General features: G+C 37.8%; 1 protein-coding gene and 1 pseudogene across 16 annotated transcripts in view; both read left to right on the plus strand.

Moving 5' to 3' along the window:
• The window catches only part of ULK4 (unc-51 like kinase 4), a 727,378-nt gene that overhangs the window by 55,432 nt on the left and 654,842 nt on the right, over positions 1–17,104 (plus strand). For all 16 annotated transcript variants that reach the window (XM_054550402.2, XM_054550404.2, XM_054550405.2 and 13 more), the window contains 5 exon segments: positions 565–661; positions 9,299–9,403; positions 11,629–11,689; positions 13,120–13,301; positions 14,561–14,607. In XM_054550402.2, the coding sequence (XP_054406377.2) occupies positions 565–661; positions 9,299–9,403; positions 11,629–11,689; positions 13,120–13,301; positions 14,561–14,607 (492 nt within the window).
• Positions 10,855–10,997, plus strand: LOC112132887 (U8 small nucleolar RNA; annotated as a pseudogene).

The raw sequence follows: 17,104 nt of genomic DNA on the forward strand, positions 1-17,104 counted from the left end.
CTGGTCGACAGAGCAAGACTCCATCTCAAAAAGAAAAAAAAGTGAAAAGCTCGAAACCATGGATCCAGGAAAAGTACAGTGGCCCATACGGTATGGCACACATTTATACATGTAGGAAGAATCATTACAAATAGGTATGGATTGTAACTTCCTTGTTACTTATTTTAAATAGGCGCCAAGGTAATTTCCTTTTCAAATATTTTCTGATGTATAGCTACAAATATTTTTCATTCTTTGTGGAATATCTGATCTATTTTATTTACGTTAATCCTGCCTATACCAGAAGACATTTATAAAAATTAATGTTTGAAGGTTTCTAGTTAAAAAGGAAAATACTGTATATGGCATGGAAAGTGTAAATAAAAGAAATAATACATTAGCCAGGAAATAATAGCAGTTATAAAAATTATATAAACATAAATTAGATCTAGACTTTTTTAGTGAGAGCATATGGAATCATCATACTCTACCATTTTTCATGAGACATATTTTCTTCCAGAAAACAGTAAACAGAGAATAAACTTTCTGGAATCTGAGTAATGTTAACTGGTATGTATTTTTCAGTTCTCGTCCTACTCCCAGAACTAGCACTGCAGTGGAAGTAAGTCCTGGTGAGGATAGGACTCACTGTTCACCACAGAAGACTTCTCCTTTGACCAAGGTGAGCAGACTTGGGAAATTTTCTTCTACATAAGATGTAGAAGCTCAAAAGAATAATTGTAAGTTGGTAAATGAATTATGTTAATAGTTACAAAATTTACAATAAGGTCATCTTTCCTGATTATTATGGGTTTTTCTTGTAAGTACTCTGAGAGAGATATCCCATTTAGCTGCTTCATGGTTCTTTTTGGTAGGACTTTCCTTGAGATACAGTTGACATACCATACAATTTACCTATTTAAGGTGAACAATTCAGGCTGGGTGTGAATTGTAATTCTTGCACCTTGGGAGGCTGAGGCAGGAGGATCACTTGAGGCCAGGAGTTCGAGACCAGCCTGGCCAACATAGCGAGACCCTGTCCTCACAAAAAATAAAAAAAAAATTAGCTGGGTTTGGTGATGCACACCTGTAGCCCTAGCCACATGGGAAGCTGAAGTGGGAGGGTTGCTTGAGCCCTGGAGTTTGAGGCTGCAGTGAGCAATGACAGCGCCACTGCACTCCAGCCTGGGTGACAGAGTGAGACCCACCTCTTTAAAAAAAATAAATAAATAAAAAGGTTCAATTCAGGGACCTTTAGCATATTCGGAGGTGTGCAACTATCACCACAGTTTTAGAATTCTTTCATCATCCAACAAAGAAACTACCCATTAGCAGTCACTGCCCCCTGCCGCCCCATGTTTCTCCAGTTCTTTTCCATGCTTGTACTAGGCAACCACTAGTATACGTTTGTCTTTATTATTTTACTTGTTCTGTGCATTTTCTATAAATGGAATCATACAATATGTGGTCTTTCGTTACTAGCTTTTTCCACTTAGCATATGTTATGTTTTCTTTCTTTCTTTCTTTCTTTCTTTTTTTTTTTTTTTTTTGAGACAGAGTCTTTCTCTGTCGCCAGGCTAGAGTGCAGTGGCGCGATCTTGGCTCACTGTAACCTCCGCCTGCCGGATTCAAGCAATTCTCCTGCCTCAGCCTACTGAGTCGCTGGGACTACAGAGGCGTGCGTCACCATGTCCAGCTAATTTTTGTATTTTTAGTAGAGACGGGGTTTCACCATGTTGACCAGGATGGTCTCGATCTCTTGACCTCATGATCTGCCCGCCTCAGCCTCCCATAGTGCTGGGATTACAGGCGTGAGCCACCACACCTGGCCTTTTTAACATATATTTTCAAGATTTATCCAAGTTGTAGCATGTATCAGTACTAGATTCCTTTTTATTGTCAAATAATTTGTTGTATATACAACATCTTTTTTTTTTCCAGTCATCTATTGGCGAATATTTGGGAGTGGAATTGCTGTGTCATGTGTTAACTCCTTGTTTAACTTTTTGTTTTTGAGATAATGTCTCACTCTGTCATCCAGGCTGGAGTACAGTGGTACAATCATAGCTCACTGCAGCCAGGACCTCCTTGGCTCCAGTGGTCATCCTGCCTTAGTCTGCCAAGTACCTGGAACTACAGGCATACGCCACCACACCTGGCTAAGTTTACAAAAAATTGTTTGTAAAGACAGGGTCCCACTATTTTGCGTAAGCTGGTCTCAAACTCCTGAGCTCAAGCAATGCTCCTGTCTCAGCTCAAGCAATGCTCCTGTCTCAGCCTCCCAAAGTGCTGGGATTATAGATGTGAGCCACTGCACCTGGCCTTAACTTTTTGAAGAATTGTCAAACTGTTTTTCAAAGCGTTTGCACCGTTTTACATTCTAACCAGCAGTGTATGAGGGTATAGTTTTTATACATTCTCACTAACATTTGGTATTGTCTTTAAAAATGTGGTTTAAAAAATGCATTACATAAAATGTACTATTTAAAATCATTTCTAAGTATATAGTTCAAATGGCATTAAGTACATTCACGTTGTTATGCAACTATTTCCACCATCTATCTCCAGAAATTTTTCATCATCCCAAATTGAAACTCTGTACCCATTAAATAATAACTGCCCATTTTCCATTACCTTTAGCCCCTGGTAACCACTATTATACCTTCTTCCTCTATGAATGTGCCTATTCTAGGCCCATTGCATAAATTAGGGGTCTTCAACCCCCCCGGCCATGGACTGCTGCTGGTCTGTGGCCTCTTAGGAACCAGGCCACACAGCGGGAAGTGAGTGGCGGGCAAGCGAGTGATGCGTCACCTGTATTTACAGCTGCTCTCAATCTACACCTGCATTATTGTCTGAGCTCTGCCCCCTGTCAGATGAGCAGTGGCATTGCATTCTCATAGGAGCATGAACCCTGTTGTGAACTACGCATGTGAGGGATCTAGGTTGCGTGCTCCTTTTGAGAATCTAATGCCTGATGATCTGTCACTGTCTCCCATCACCCCTAGATGGGACTGTCTACTTGTAGGAAAACAAGCTCAGGGCTCCCACTGATTCTATATTATAGTGAGTTGTATAATTATTTCATTATATATTACAATGTAATAATAATAGAAATAAAGTACACAATAAGTGTAATGTACTTGAATCATCCAAAAATCATCTCCCCCAACATTGTCTGTGGAAAAATTGTCTTCCACAAAACTGGTTCCTGATGCCAAAAAGTTTGGGGACCGCTGGCATAAGTGGTCTCATATAGGCCAGCTAGGCGCGGTGGCTTACACCTGTAATCCCAGTACTTTGGGAGGCTGAGGCAGGTGGATCACGAGGTCAAGAGATTGAGACCATCCTGGCCAACATGGTGAAACCCTGTCTTTGCTAAAAATACAAAAATTAGCTGGGCCTGGTGGTATGTGCCTGTAGTCCCAGCTACTCGGGAGCCTGAGGCAGGAGAATTGCTTGAATCCAGAAGATGGAGGTTGCAGTGAGCCGTGATTGTGCCACTGCACTCCAGCCTGGCGACAGAGCAAGACTTGGTCTCAAAAAAAAAAAAAGTGGTCTCATATAGTATTTGTCCTTTTGTGCCTGGCTTATTTCACTTAGCATAGTGTCTTTAACGTTCATCCATGTTGTAGCATGTACCAGAATTTCATATTTTTAAAGGCTGAATAATATTCGCTTGTGTGTATTTAATATGGTTCGTTATCTTTTCATCTGTTGATGAATACTTGGATTGCATCCACCTATTGGCTATTGTGAATGGTGCTGCATTGCCTGTCTTTCTTATGATAGCCATCCTATTTTACATCTAACAGGTGTGAAATTCCATTGATTGATTGATTGAGACAGGGCCTCACTCTGTCGCCCAGTCTGAAGTGCAGTGGCGTGATCTTGACTCACTGCAACCTGTCTGCCAGGCTCAAGCGATTCTTCTGCCTCAGCCTCCCAAGTAGCTTGGATTACAGGCGCATGCCACTACCACCTGGCTAATTTTTTTTTTTTTTTTGAGATGGAGTCTTGCTCTGTCGCCTAGGCTGGAGTGCAGTGGCACAATCTCGGCTCACTGCAAGCTCTGCCTCCCGGTTTCACACTATTCTCCTGCCTCAGCCTCCCGAGTAGCTGGGACTACAGGCGCCTGCCACCATGCCCAGCTGATTTTTTGTGTTTTTAGTACAGACGGGGTTTCACTGTGTTAGCCAGGATGGTCTCGATCTCCTGATCTCATGATCCGCCCGCCTCAGACTCCCAAAGTGCTAGGATTATAGGCGTGAGCCACCGCACCCGGCCCACCTGGCTAATTTTTGTATTTTTAGTAGAGACAGCGTTTCACCATGTTGGCCAGGCTAGTCTGGAACTCCTGACCTCAAATGATCCACCTGTCTCCGCCTCCCAAAGTGTTTGGATTACAGACGTGAGCCACCGCGCCCAGCTGGTAGGTGTGAATTTCTATGTCTTAGTGGGGTTGATTTGCATTTACCTGATGGCTAATGATGTTGAGTATCTTTTTATGTGTTTATTGGCCATTTGTCTGTTTTCTTTGGAGAAATATTTATTCAAAAATTTAACCTATTTTTAATTGTGTTATTTATCTCTTTATTATTTAGTTGTAAGAATTTTTTACATATTCTAGATAGGAGTTATAACAATTTTCTCCCTTTTTCTGGATTGTCTTTTTTCTTTCTTGATGATGTCCTTTGAAGCACAAAAGTTTTAAATTTTGATATAGTCCAGTTTATCTTTTTTTGTTTGTGTTTTTTGCTGCTTGTGCTTTTGGTGTAATATCTAAAAAAACTATTGCTACTCCAAGGTCACAAAGGTTTCTACCTATGTTGTTTTCTTCTAAGAGTTTCATAGTTTGATTAGTATCTCTTAGATTTAGCTGTTTTATCCATTTGAGTTAATTTTTGCATGCGGCATGAAGTAGGGGGGTATAGCTTCATTGTTTTGCATCGAAACATCCAGTTGTCTCAGCGCTATCTGTTGAAAAGCTTATTCTTTCCCCATTGAATTGTCTTGGAACCCTTATTGAAGATCGATTGACTGTATATGTGAAGGTTTATTTCTGGATTCTGTTCTGTTATCTATTCATCTGTCCTTATACTAGTGGCACACTCTTGATTACTGTAGCTGTTTAGTAAGCTTTGAAATCAGAAAGTATGAATCCTCCAAAAAATTTTTTAAGGTGGTTTTGGCTGTTCTGGGTCACTTGCATTTCTATATGAATTTTAAGATCAGCTTGTCAGTTTCTTCAAAGGAGCCAGCTGGGATTTTAATCACAGTTGCATTGAATGTGTAGATCAATTTAGGAAGTACTGCCATTTTAACAATGTTAAGTTTTCCTCCACAAACACAGGATGTATTTGTACTTACTTAGGTTTTCTTTAATTTCTTTCAATCGTAGTTGTGTTGAATGCAGAACTACTTTGAATTAATTCTAAGCTATTTTTATGCTACTTATTGCTTGACAAATATAATTGCTTTTAGTTTTTACTGTAGTTTTGATGTAATGTGAAGTGTATTTGGACCATGTGAAGCTTATTTCTGCCTTGAAATTTAGTATAAATGGGTTATAATAAAATCTCATTGTGCTAATTTTTTGGTTATGTGAAATAGAAAATCAATGTAAATTAAAAAATTCATTCCGAAATGTGATAGATGTTGAAGCTCTTCTGGCAAATGGTTATAAAGAAGAGTATATAATCATTCTACTGAGAAAATATAATCAATAATGTGAATACCTAAGTAGTTTATTTTACATATATATCTCTTTATTTATTTATTTATTTATTTTTGAGACAGGGCCTCACTCCTGTCACCTAGGCTGGAGTGGAGGGGCATGATCATTGCTCATTGCAGCCTCAACTTCTTGGGCTTAGGTGATTCTCTCATCTCAGCCTCCTGAGTAACTGTGACTAAAAGTGTGCGCCACCATGCCTGGCTAATTTTTTGTATTTTTAGTAGAGGTTTCTGCATGTTGCCCAGGCTGGTCTCAAACTCCTGGACTCAAGTGATCTGCTGGCCTTGGCCTCCCAAAAAGCTGGGATTACAGGTGTGAGTCACTGTGCTTAGCCTTATGTTTTATGATACTTTTTATTATATTACAAAACATATACAATTGTAAAAAACTTGTGAAATGTAAAAGAGGACAAAGAAAATAGAAAAATTATTTACGATATAATTCCTGAGTAAACACTGATTACATTTTTTTTTTTTTTTTTTTTTAAGAGCCTGTTGCCCAGGCTGGAGTGCAGTGGCACGATCGTAGTTCACTGTAACCTCATACATCTCATACATTTTGATATTACTACTTCTGGTTTTATACATATGTGTTCATTTTGAAACAAGGGAGTATAATTTTATAACAATTATTTTCATTTAATGATAATGATCTGATTGCAATTATTGATCATTTAGTTTATTCCTGAACATTTTATTTTATGTATTTTTGCTGTTGTGAGTGGGATATTTGTTATAACTTGGCATTTGTGCATACATTCGGTTTACCTATAGGAAATTAATTTTTGCATACAATTTTTTAATTGGTCCACCTTACTAATCTTACATTTTTTTGTTTTTTTCTTTGAGACAGAGTCTTGCTGTATTGCCCAGACTGGAGTGCAGCGGTGTGATCTTGGCTCATTGCAGCCTCTGCCTCCCAGGTTCAAGTGATTCTCCTGCCTCAGACTTCTGAGTAGCTGGGACCACAGGCACCCGCCACCACACCGAGCTAATTTTTGTATTTTTAGGAGAGACGGGGTTTCACCATTTTGGCCAGAATGGTCTCGAATTCCTGGCCACAGGTGATCTGCCCACCTTGACCTCCCAAAGTGCTGGGATTACAGGTGTGAGCCACCATGCCTGGCCTAATTCTTACATTATTTCCAAGAGTTTTCCCATTGATTAATTTTGGGTTTTTGGATGCCCAGTTATATCATCTATATGTAAAGATAATTTGGCCACCTCTTTCAAATACTGATGTCTTACTTTACGGACTAATAAAATTTACTAGCAGTTCCTTCTCAGTGTTAAATCAGCAGGGATATCCAGCCCTTTGCTCTATCATTGACTTCTTTCCTTTCCTTCTGCCCCCTTCCTCTCTCAAGACACCATCCTTTCCATCCAGGCTTTACAGTAACCTGCTAACTGGTCCCCTCAGTTCTCCATTGCTCCCCTCCATCCATTCTCCACTGAAGCAAGTATGATGTATATATTTAAATGTCTTGATTAACTATCACTGTCTTCTCTCAAGCAGTGCCAGGCATTGTTTTAAATGCTTTGTGTTTATTCTTCACAAACCTGAAAGCTTGTTCGTTTTAATCTTTGTTATAGATGAAGAAAACAAAGCTTTTTTAACTTCCCTAAGAGCACATAATTAACAAGCGGCAATGTAAGTTTACCCCTGTCTTTTTGCCTTTAAAGTCCATCTTTTTTTTGGCAATGTGAGTTTACCCCTGACTTTTTACCATGAAAGTCCATCTTTTTTTTTCTTTAATTGAAAGTCCATGTTCTTAAACTTAGATTTTCTTGTTTTAAACAAACTTCCTCTTCATTCTTTGTGGTTTTTTTTTTTTTGGTGGAGTCTCGCTTCGTCACCTAGGCTGGAGTGCGGTGGTGCAATCTCGGCTCACTGCAACCTCCGCCTCCCAGGTTCAAGCGATTCTTCTGCCTCAGCCCCCTAAGTAGCTGGGATTACAGGCACATGCCACCACGCCTGGCTAATTTTCGTATTTTTAGTAGAGATGGTGTTTCACCATGTTGGTCAGGCTGGTCTCGAACTCCTGACCTCGTGATGTGCCTACTTCGGCCTACCAAAGTGCTGGGATTACAGGCGTGAGCCACCGCACCTGGCCTCTTTGTGTGTTTTCTTATGTCTTTTGTCTGAGTTGCATGGGGCAGCTTGGGTTTCCAAGAACTTTCTTAGCTAACTCCTCTGTTCCTTTATCCATGCCCCTTCCTCACTCAGTTTTGGGTAATTTATTTTCCTTATTCCTTACTTCACTGATTTACTTTTCTATTTTATTTAGTTTGCTAGTCATTGTTTCTTTTAAGGTTCTTAAGCATAAATTCTCTCTCTCTTTTTTTTTCCCCTGATGGGAAATACTGAGGCATAGCACTAGGAATACAAATTATGTTTAAATAGAGCACAAAGAACCATCTCAAAGGAATAACTGATGGTGAATGTCTGCTGATTCATTTCATTATGTATCAACTCTAACTAGGCTTAATAAATAATTGAGGTTTAATACTTAGGTAGCATGTCTGTATTTAAGTCTGAAAATTTTTTTATGTTACAGCTTCAATTTCACATTGAATATTCTGTAAAGCAGAAATAAATTGATTAGCATTCTGTGAATGAAAAATAAAGCCGTTGGTCAGGCACATGGCTCACGCCTATAATCCCAGCACTTTGGGAGGCCGAGGTGGGTGGATCACCTGAGACCAGGAGTTCGAGACCAGCCTGGCCAACATGGTGAAACCCCGATTCTACTAAAAATGCAAAAATTAGTAGTGCATGGTGGCATACACCCGTAATTCCACTACTTGGGATGCTGAAGCAGGAGAATTGCTTGAACCCAGGAGGCAGAGGTTGCAGTGAGCCGAGATTGTGCCCCACTGCACTCCAGCTTGTGTGACGGAGTGAGACTCTATCTCAAAAAAAAAAAAAAAAAAAAAAGGCCAGGTGTGGTGGCTCACGCCTGTAATCCCAGCACTTTGGGAGGCTGAGGCAGGTGGATCCTGAGGTCAGGAGATTGAGACCATCCTGGCTAACACGGTGAAACCCCCGTCTCTACTAAAAATACAAAAAAATCAGCCAGGCGCGGTGGCAGGCACCTGTAGTCCCAGCTACTTGGGAGGCTGAGGCAGGAGAATGGCGTGAACCCGGGAGGTGGAGCTTGTAGTGAGCCGAGATCGCTCCACTGCACTCCAGCCTGGGGGACAGAGCGAGACTCCGCCCTAAAAAAAAAAAAAAAAAAAGAAGCCATGCTGTTACGGAAAAACCAATTTGCCTCATCACGGTTTAGAACATTGAATTGTAAAGGTCTTTTTTCTAGTCCTAGCCAGCCTTAGTGGTAACACGAGCAATTCAGTTACTTTCTCAGAGTTTTATATTTTTATCTGTAAAATGGGAATGATGGTGCCTACAGTTTAGGATTTTTGTGAAAATCAAATGAGACTGCAAGCATCTTGAATAGCGGTTGAAGTACATTGATATAGGTGATATTTTACAGTGGTGTCTTCCTCAGCATCTTATTAGTTCAGTGTTTTAAAGATCTACATTAGTCACAGAAACAAAGTCTAATTTTTGTTCTTATTTCAGATTACAAGTGGACGCCTGAGTCAGCAGGACCTGGAATCCCAAATGAGAGAGCTTATCTACACGGACTCAGATCTTGTTGTCACCCCCATTATCGACAATCCAAAGGTGTGGAAAGATACTCTAACAACTGAGTTGTAGACTTTACTGAGATCTGAAATCTGCATGAGATTTTCATTCAGAATATTATTTACTGTATAATCTTTCCTGTTTCTCTTGTCTGCTTCTGTTTCATTTGTGCTGCATGTCTGCATTTCCAGCTCCCCCTCTGTCTGCCTTCACTTCCACTTCACTGGAGTTTTAAGTTTTCTCCCCTCTGTTTTGAATGAGTCAGCTCTGCGTCTCACTGCTGCTTGCTTCTACATGCCATGGAGGGGTTGCCAGCCTCTTGACCTCAGACCTTAGCTCTCAGTCCTTTTGTTTCTCCGTATGCACTAATGTGAATCACTCTAAATATTCTAGTCTCTGATGTATTTTGAAGGCAGAAGCAGTCAGAGGGCACTGCTCACCAGGCTGGGCTGGGTAGGCAGATCACACAGAAGCTGTACCCTCTCACAGGTTGTTAAGACTGCAGGGGAGACGATGGGGAGACACTCTGGGAGCTTGTGGAGTCGTAGTTCACAATGTACTTCTAAACCAGTGTGAATTTTTTTGCTTCTTGTCTTTTGGAATATAATACTTTATTGCTAGGGGATAATGAGTATCTACTTTAAAAAACAAATTCATTTCTAAGTCCCTCTGTTTTGTCTTGACTTCCAGCTCCCCAACATACTCACATTCCACTACTTATTCTCTATTTTAATTTTCCTGCTTCTTTTTCTTATTTTTAAATGTCTTTTTCTGTATTAATTCACGACTGTTTTTTCTTATCTCATTGGGAACATTACTGTGGTTTAGACCATAAAGGTTCTTGGATTCATGTTTATTTTCTAGATAGACAGCATTTCATATAGATTGTTTAGCTATTTTTCATAATGGAGCTACTTCTTTTCGTGAGTTCATATGTCTGGCAGGGTAACTTTAATGTGCTAAGTTTGATGAACATTGGGGCATTTTCAACGTGGGCTTTCTAGAACAATTTGTGTTATCTTTACCAGGGGTGTCCAATCTTTTGGCTTCCCTGGGCCACACTGGAAGAAGAATTGTCTTGGGGCACACATAAAATACACTAACGATAGCTGGTGAACTAAAAAACAAAAAAAATTGCAAAAAAAGTTTTACAATGTTTTAAGAAAGTTTACAAATTTGTGTTGGGCCACATTCAAAGCCGTCTTGGGCTGCATGCAGCCCGTGGGCTGTGGGTTGGACAAGCTTGCTTTAGACAATATTCTGTGTTTCTTTTTTTCCCTCTTATAACCATATTTGATAGTTTCTGGGAAGCCTTAATCAGTAGAAATTTTTGTGTTTAACTTTTAATTTTAAACTACTTTTAGTCTTAGAGAAAAGTTTCAAAAATAATTGAGAGTTTCTGTATACCTTTTGCCCAGCTGCTCTTAATGTTCACATCTTATAGGTCTATAGCATAGTTAGCAAAACCTGGGAATTAAAATTGGTATAGTTAGTCAGGCGGGATAATCTCTATCTGTTCCTCCTTTTGGAGGGCAGTAGAATGTGCTAATTGGAGTTGCATAATACTTGATTAATAATTGCACACTTTCCAATTCATGCTATTATGGCTTCCTGGAGTGGTGTCTTCTCTGATATAACCATAAAGTTCTAACCATCCTTCAAGACCTCAACCCACCTTCTGCCTCTTCTGTAAACCCGGTCCTAACTATATCAACTAAAGTGCTTGCTGTATTCTCTAAACTACTATTTACAAAAAAATTCTTTCTGTCCAGTGTTTTCTCTGTAGTTATGTCCTGCATGTTTTGAATTGTGAAATATTTTGTTGTTTATCGAATGTTTGTCTCATCTTCCCAACTAGGATGTCAGCTCTCTGAAAATAGAATTGTGTCTTTTATGTCTTTGTATCCCCATTAGCACTTGGCATAGAGCCTTACCTTGGCAGGTACCCAATAGATATTTGTTGAATGACTGAATTTCTAATTAGAGGTAAATTAGCTAAACAGTAAGCCAAGATAGGAGTGAATGTTTTCTATGAAGCTTTATTTTATTACAGATATCAATTGAAATGATTTTTAAAAATAAATTATTATCTATATTTGTATGTTTTAATCCGAAAAGTCGTTGTTCTTATTCTTTTTGGTAACAAATTTTACACATTCTTTTTTTGTCCTCATTGATTTATTACCTGACATAAGGGATATATAAGGAGACAGATATCCATCTTAAAAATTGTCTCAAAAGCTTTCTTTTTTTTTTAACCACAGATAATGAAACAGCCACCAGTTAAATTTGATCCAAAAATATTGCATCTACCAGCATATTCAGGTAGGATCATAAAGGACTTAACGAATGTAGATTCTTTGTATACAGATACAAATATGAAATTTATTTGCAAATAGAATATTTATATGTGAATAACTAAATTTATTTTATCTTGACAATTGGCTATATTCTTGAGGCAGTGTTATATGAATTGTAAACAACCTGTAATTCATTTGTGCCAGCTGTTGACATTTCTTAGCTGAGTCTGGGCTGCCCTGTCCTCTTGTGGATGAGGAAGTTCCTGTAGATCTGGGCAAGTTTTCCTGTAGAGTGGGTAGGAGGTCTTCTCCTCCCTTCCCTTCTTAGAGCTGGTTGAATTTCCACCATTTATGGCTGGTATAGGTGCACAGGGTTGCGGACAACAATGAAGGATTGGGATTCTATTAGAGGGACCAGAACATTTGAGAATGGGACTAGGTGGTTCATGACTGTGGAGGTGGTCTGGGAGTGGAGATACTTAAGGGATAATTATTACATTTCTGTTGAGTTAACGAAAGTCTTATTTAGGGTGACCATCAGAAATTTTTACATACCTTAAACTGGTTTTTTTGTTTAACAAATTATATTTTAAGCTGTTAAACTCGATTTGGGGAAAATTATTCATCGTGGCTAGAGTAGAATTTATGATTTGAAGTAAATTTAAAATATATTTAGGTTTAAATAAACCAGCTAAGGGTTTATATTGGTCAACTTAATTACTGATAAAAACAAAAAACAAACTGTGTAGAAGGACGTTTTTGAAAGGCCAAGTGAAGCAAAGTATTATTAATAGTGCTTTCAGTGCCAAGTAGGACTATTTACGCAAACCGAGAGAATTATTACCTGGAAATACTATTTCCCTTTTCTTCTTTGAGTTATTTAGGAGATTATATTTACAATTTATTTTGTCTAAAGATAGAGATCAGCCAAAATATGTTAATTTTAGGGGGTATCACATTTCCTAGATTTTGCCTTTTTTTGTATAAGGATTTGGAAGTAGGAATTTCAGTTGATTTTTAGCTATCATGTTATTCTCGTTATTTTTTTTACAATAATTTTATTGGAACTTTTTAAGAACTGTAGGATTTGTGCTTTTCTCAATATTTGAGAGTTGATTTATTTATACAAAGGCTCTTTTGTCTTTTACTCCAGTTGTATTGAACTTTGCATTTTGTTGTAGTATAGGTTGTGGGACAGTTCTGCTTTAGACATCTGCTTTATTTGAAAGTATAGTTTTCCATTGAAGTGGCTAAAAGTTTCCATGGATAGATAAAGAGATTAGGAATATAGAAGGACAAATAAAAATAGTATCGTCTTTGGAGTATTTTTGGTTTTGACGGTGTAACGTTTGTCCTCATCTTAGCTGTTGTAATTCTGTGTTTATTTCTCATGTAATGTTTCCAGCAGTTCTTTTTCTCATCATACATACTTTTATTATTTTCTTTCCATGGCAGTGGATAAGTTATTATTTCTGAAAGACCAAGATTGGAATGACTTTTTGCAACAAGTGTGCTCGCAGATCGACTCCACTGAGAAGAGCATGGGGGCCTCCCGAGCCAAGCTGAATCTCCTTTGCTATTTGTGCATGGTGGCTGGTCACCAGGAGGTGGCCACCAGGCTCCTCCATTCCCCCCTGGTAGGCCTCTGTGACATGCCTTATGCATTTTAATTTGTGTTTTTATAGAGGCTCAAACAAGTGTTAAAATATCAATTTGATTTAACTACCACGAAAAAAACTGATTTATCACGATTTTAGGTTTATGAAAATTATCCTCTGCTTAATCCTTAGGTCCTAAAGTAGATGACAGTAGATGGTGATTTTGAACTTATTTTGTTTGTTTGTAATACTCAGGTTTCCATTTTATGTTAACTTGTAAGATTTAAAAAAAAATCTGAAATCAGGCTGGGCGTGGTGGCTCACGCCTGTAATCCCAGCACTTTGGGAGGCTGAGGTGGGTGGATCACCTGAGGTCAGGAGTTCGAAACCAGCCTGGCCAACATGGTGAAACCCCGTCTCTACTAAAAGTACAAAATCAGCTGGGTGTGGCAGTGCACTCCTGTAATCCCAGCTACTTGGGAGGCCGAGGCAGGAGCATCACTTGAACCTGGGAGGCAGAGGTTGCAGTGAGCTGAGATGGCACCACTGCACTCCAGCCTGGGCAAAAAAAGTGAAACTCCATCTCAGAAAAAAAAAAAAAAAAAAAAAAAAGTGTTATCATAAGACAGACCTTTTACCTTCTCATTAGTGACTGGATGAACTCCCCATGTGGAATGGGTTGGGGGTGTCGGTTCCTTTACTGGGGCATCTGGTAAACTGCAGGGTTTCTCATGTGACATTGAAGGAAGACATCAATCCTCTAAGACATTTTTTTTCCTCTTCCCCTGGGAATATTACTTTTTGGACTCTCTTGGTCTATTGGTAAGCTCAGAGGAATTTGTCAGAGTTTTTTTGGTTTTTGTTTCTTTTGGCTCATGTTTGAGCATTGATTGGCAGAGTTTTTGAAGTCATCCTCAGAAAGGAATTACAGTGGTTTGGAGGTGTTTTCTATAGTGGTCCCTCATTTGGGAATTGGCTTGAAAAAAATTAAGTTCATTTGCTTCCAGGATAGTATTAAGGTTACTTTTTTTGATAGTTGGTGTGTGTCTATCAGGTAAGGGCAGTCATTTAGCGAATATAAAGTGGTAGGAGAAACTAAATGTACTGTTACCTAGTTTTTATTTTAATCTTATTCATATACGAGTGCCTTTGTAATTTAGTAAATATCATTTTTGGTGTACAGTGTAAATTTCCTTTTTATAAAGTCCTGAGCTGTTAACTTTGCTGTCATTTTCTGTGTTTTGTGACTTAAACATTTTAATTTTTTCTTTTCTTTACATTCAAATTTTTTATTCTAGTTCAAATTGCTAATCCAGCATTTGCGGATAGCCCCAAACTGGGATATGTAAGTAACATTTATATTTTAAAAATTATTTTTCATGACTTTATTAAGTAGTTACAGAGTACATATTTATCAAAAGCAGAGTCCTAAATAATTATCATAAATTATTCTGACATAATGATGACTCTACTCATAGGCAGTTTTTATGGGCATTCCAATTATAAATTTTAGAATATTAAAAATAGCCCTTCTCCTAATATTATAAATACAATTCTGGGATTATCTAAGGTACTCCTGGAAACTTTATTAACTGTTATTGTTTTTTTATTTTTGTAGAGACAAGGTCTCTCACTATGTTGCACAGGCTGGTTTTGAACTCTTGGGCTCAAGTGATTCTCCCATCTCTGACTCCCAAAGTGTTAGGATTACAGGTGTGAGCCGCTGTGCCTGGCTAACTGTTACTGTTTTGAGTATTGATTATAAAATACTTAAACCCTCATCCCTGTGTATTAATTTAGTTATACTTCCTCGAAGTTTCCCTTGGCCACCCTTATCTTTCCCTCATGTAGCACGTAGCTTCCCTAGATGTTATTTACAATCTAATGGGATTATGATTTATAAACTCCCGATGCAAGGAAGTGTCCTTGCTTTTTATAGAAGCAACATACCAGGTGGAGAGCACGGTAGATCAAGTGTTAGAAGGCTCTGGATTCTGGTTGCCATTAAGACTTGGCCAAATGATTATCTTTTTCTCAATCTCTGCTTCCTGGGGACTGTGGGTGGGACAAGGAAATGGCATAGGTTTAGGATTCAGACAGACCTGGATGTGGATCAAAGATCAGCTTTCTGGGCCAAGTACTTTAATTGCTGAGCCTCAGTTTCCTCATGTGTAAAATTGGGATGGGATAACTACTTCATAGATTTCTGGTAATTATTCAACTTTGAATGAGGTAAATATATGAGATACCTTGTATAGTGCCTGATTCTTAGTGGGTATTTACAATGGGGTTGGGGTTGTAGAAGTTGTAGTTATTATCATCAAGCTTGCTTATCTCATGATTGTTAGGACAGGCACATGAAAAAATGGAGGTGAAAGAATTTTGTGGATGGTGGCAGTGGTATGATAATAATTATTCTTCTATGTTGGTGAAATATGGGTAAACCAATAGAAGTTTAGAAAATGCTTAATAATAAGGGTAGTTCTTACTATACATCTTCTAATGTTACTCTCCCAAAGTAAAATCTGGTAATAAAAAGTAGGATTTTTAGGTAATGGTTGAGTATTTAATACTTTGAGAAGGCTCATGGTATGCTCATTAAAAATGAATCAATGAAATACTTATTATTTTTTTCTTTTTTATTATTATTATTATTATTATTATACTTTAGGCTCTATGGTACATGTGTGCAACGTGCAGGTAAGTTACATATGTATACATGTGCCATGCTGGAAATACTTATTTAAACACTTTTATTTAAAACGTGTTATATCCTTGAATGGGGTGCCCCCTGCTGACATTTTAAAACAGACATTCCAGATCATTTCCAAGTACAGTCATCCCTCTGTATCAGCCCGGAGATTGGTTTTAGTGTCCCCTTGGATACCAAAATTCACACATACTGTTTTTTTTCCCCCACTTTTAAAAATTGAAGTTTGATTGTAAAACAGTTTTAATTTGAATAAAATGATACTGAGGTAGACAAGTTCTCTGGTAGGAATCCTCTTTTATTCTTTCTCTATTCAAAGCCACTTCCAGTGAGGTTTTCTCTGACCTCAGGTTATATTACCTTGACAGCATATGATAAAGGGTCCTTAACTTAGTCTGGGAGATAATTATTATTGACGTAGATGTATTTATTCTTTAGTTTTGTTTTGTATGTAAAAAATTAGAATCACATGATATAATTTTATGTTTGTTTTCCCCTGTAACATATATATTACGTATTTTAAATATTACTAACATTTAAAAATAAAATACATAATACTTAAGATAAACTTTTTATATGTTGTGAATATCTGATCATTTTACTATTTTTGGATGGTATTATAATGTTGTAAACAATATTTTGATGAACATTTTTGAGAGTAAATCTTTGTGCCTGCTTTTTCTTTTTTTCTTTAGGGAAGATTTGTAGAATTAGAACAGATGGATAGAAGGCAGTAAATATTTTTGTGACTTCTGAAAAATTGCTGAAATACTCTTAAAAAATTGTATCAATATATAATCCCAGTCAATGTGTTTAAAATGCCTTTTGTTAGAACTTCCAACATTGAGTATTTATCAAATTGTATATCCTTTTATCCTTGCCAGTCAACTTTGAGGTATAATTCACATATAGTAATAGTGTAATAGTATAATTTTAAAAATTTGTTAATTGTAAATTATGCATAATTTAAAATGTTCCATTTTAGCCATTTTTATGTGTATAATGGCATTTAGTTCATTCTCATTGTTGTATAACCATCACCACTATTCATTTCCAAAACTTTTTCATCATCTTAAACAGAAGCTCTTTACCCATTAAGCAGTAACTTCCCCTTTCCCTTCCCCAGTCCTGG

Source organism: Pongo abelii, chromosome 2, assembly GCF_028885655.2.
Source record: "Pongo abelii isolate AG06213 chromosome 2, NHGRI_mPonAbe1-v2.0_pri, whole genome shotgun sequence".
Taxonomy (NCBI): Eukaryota; Metazoa; Chordata; class Mammalia; order Primates; family Hominidae; genus Pongo; species Pongo abelii.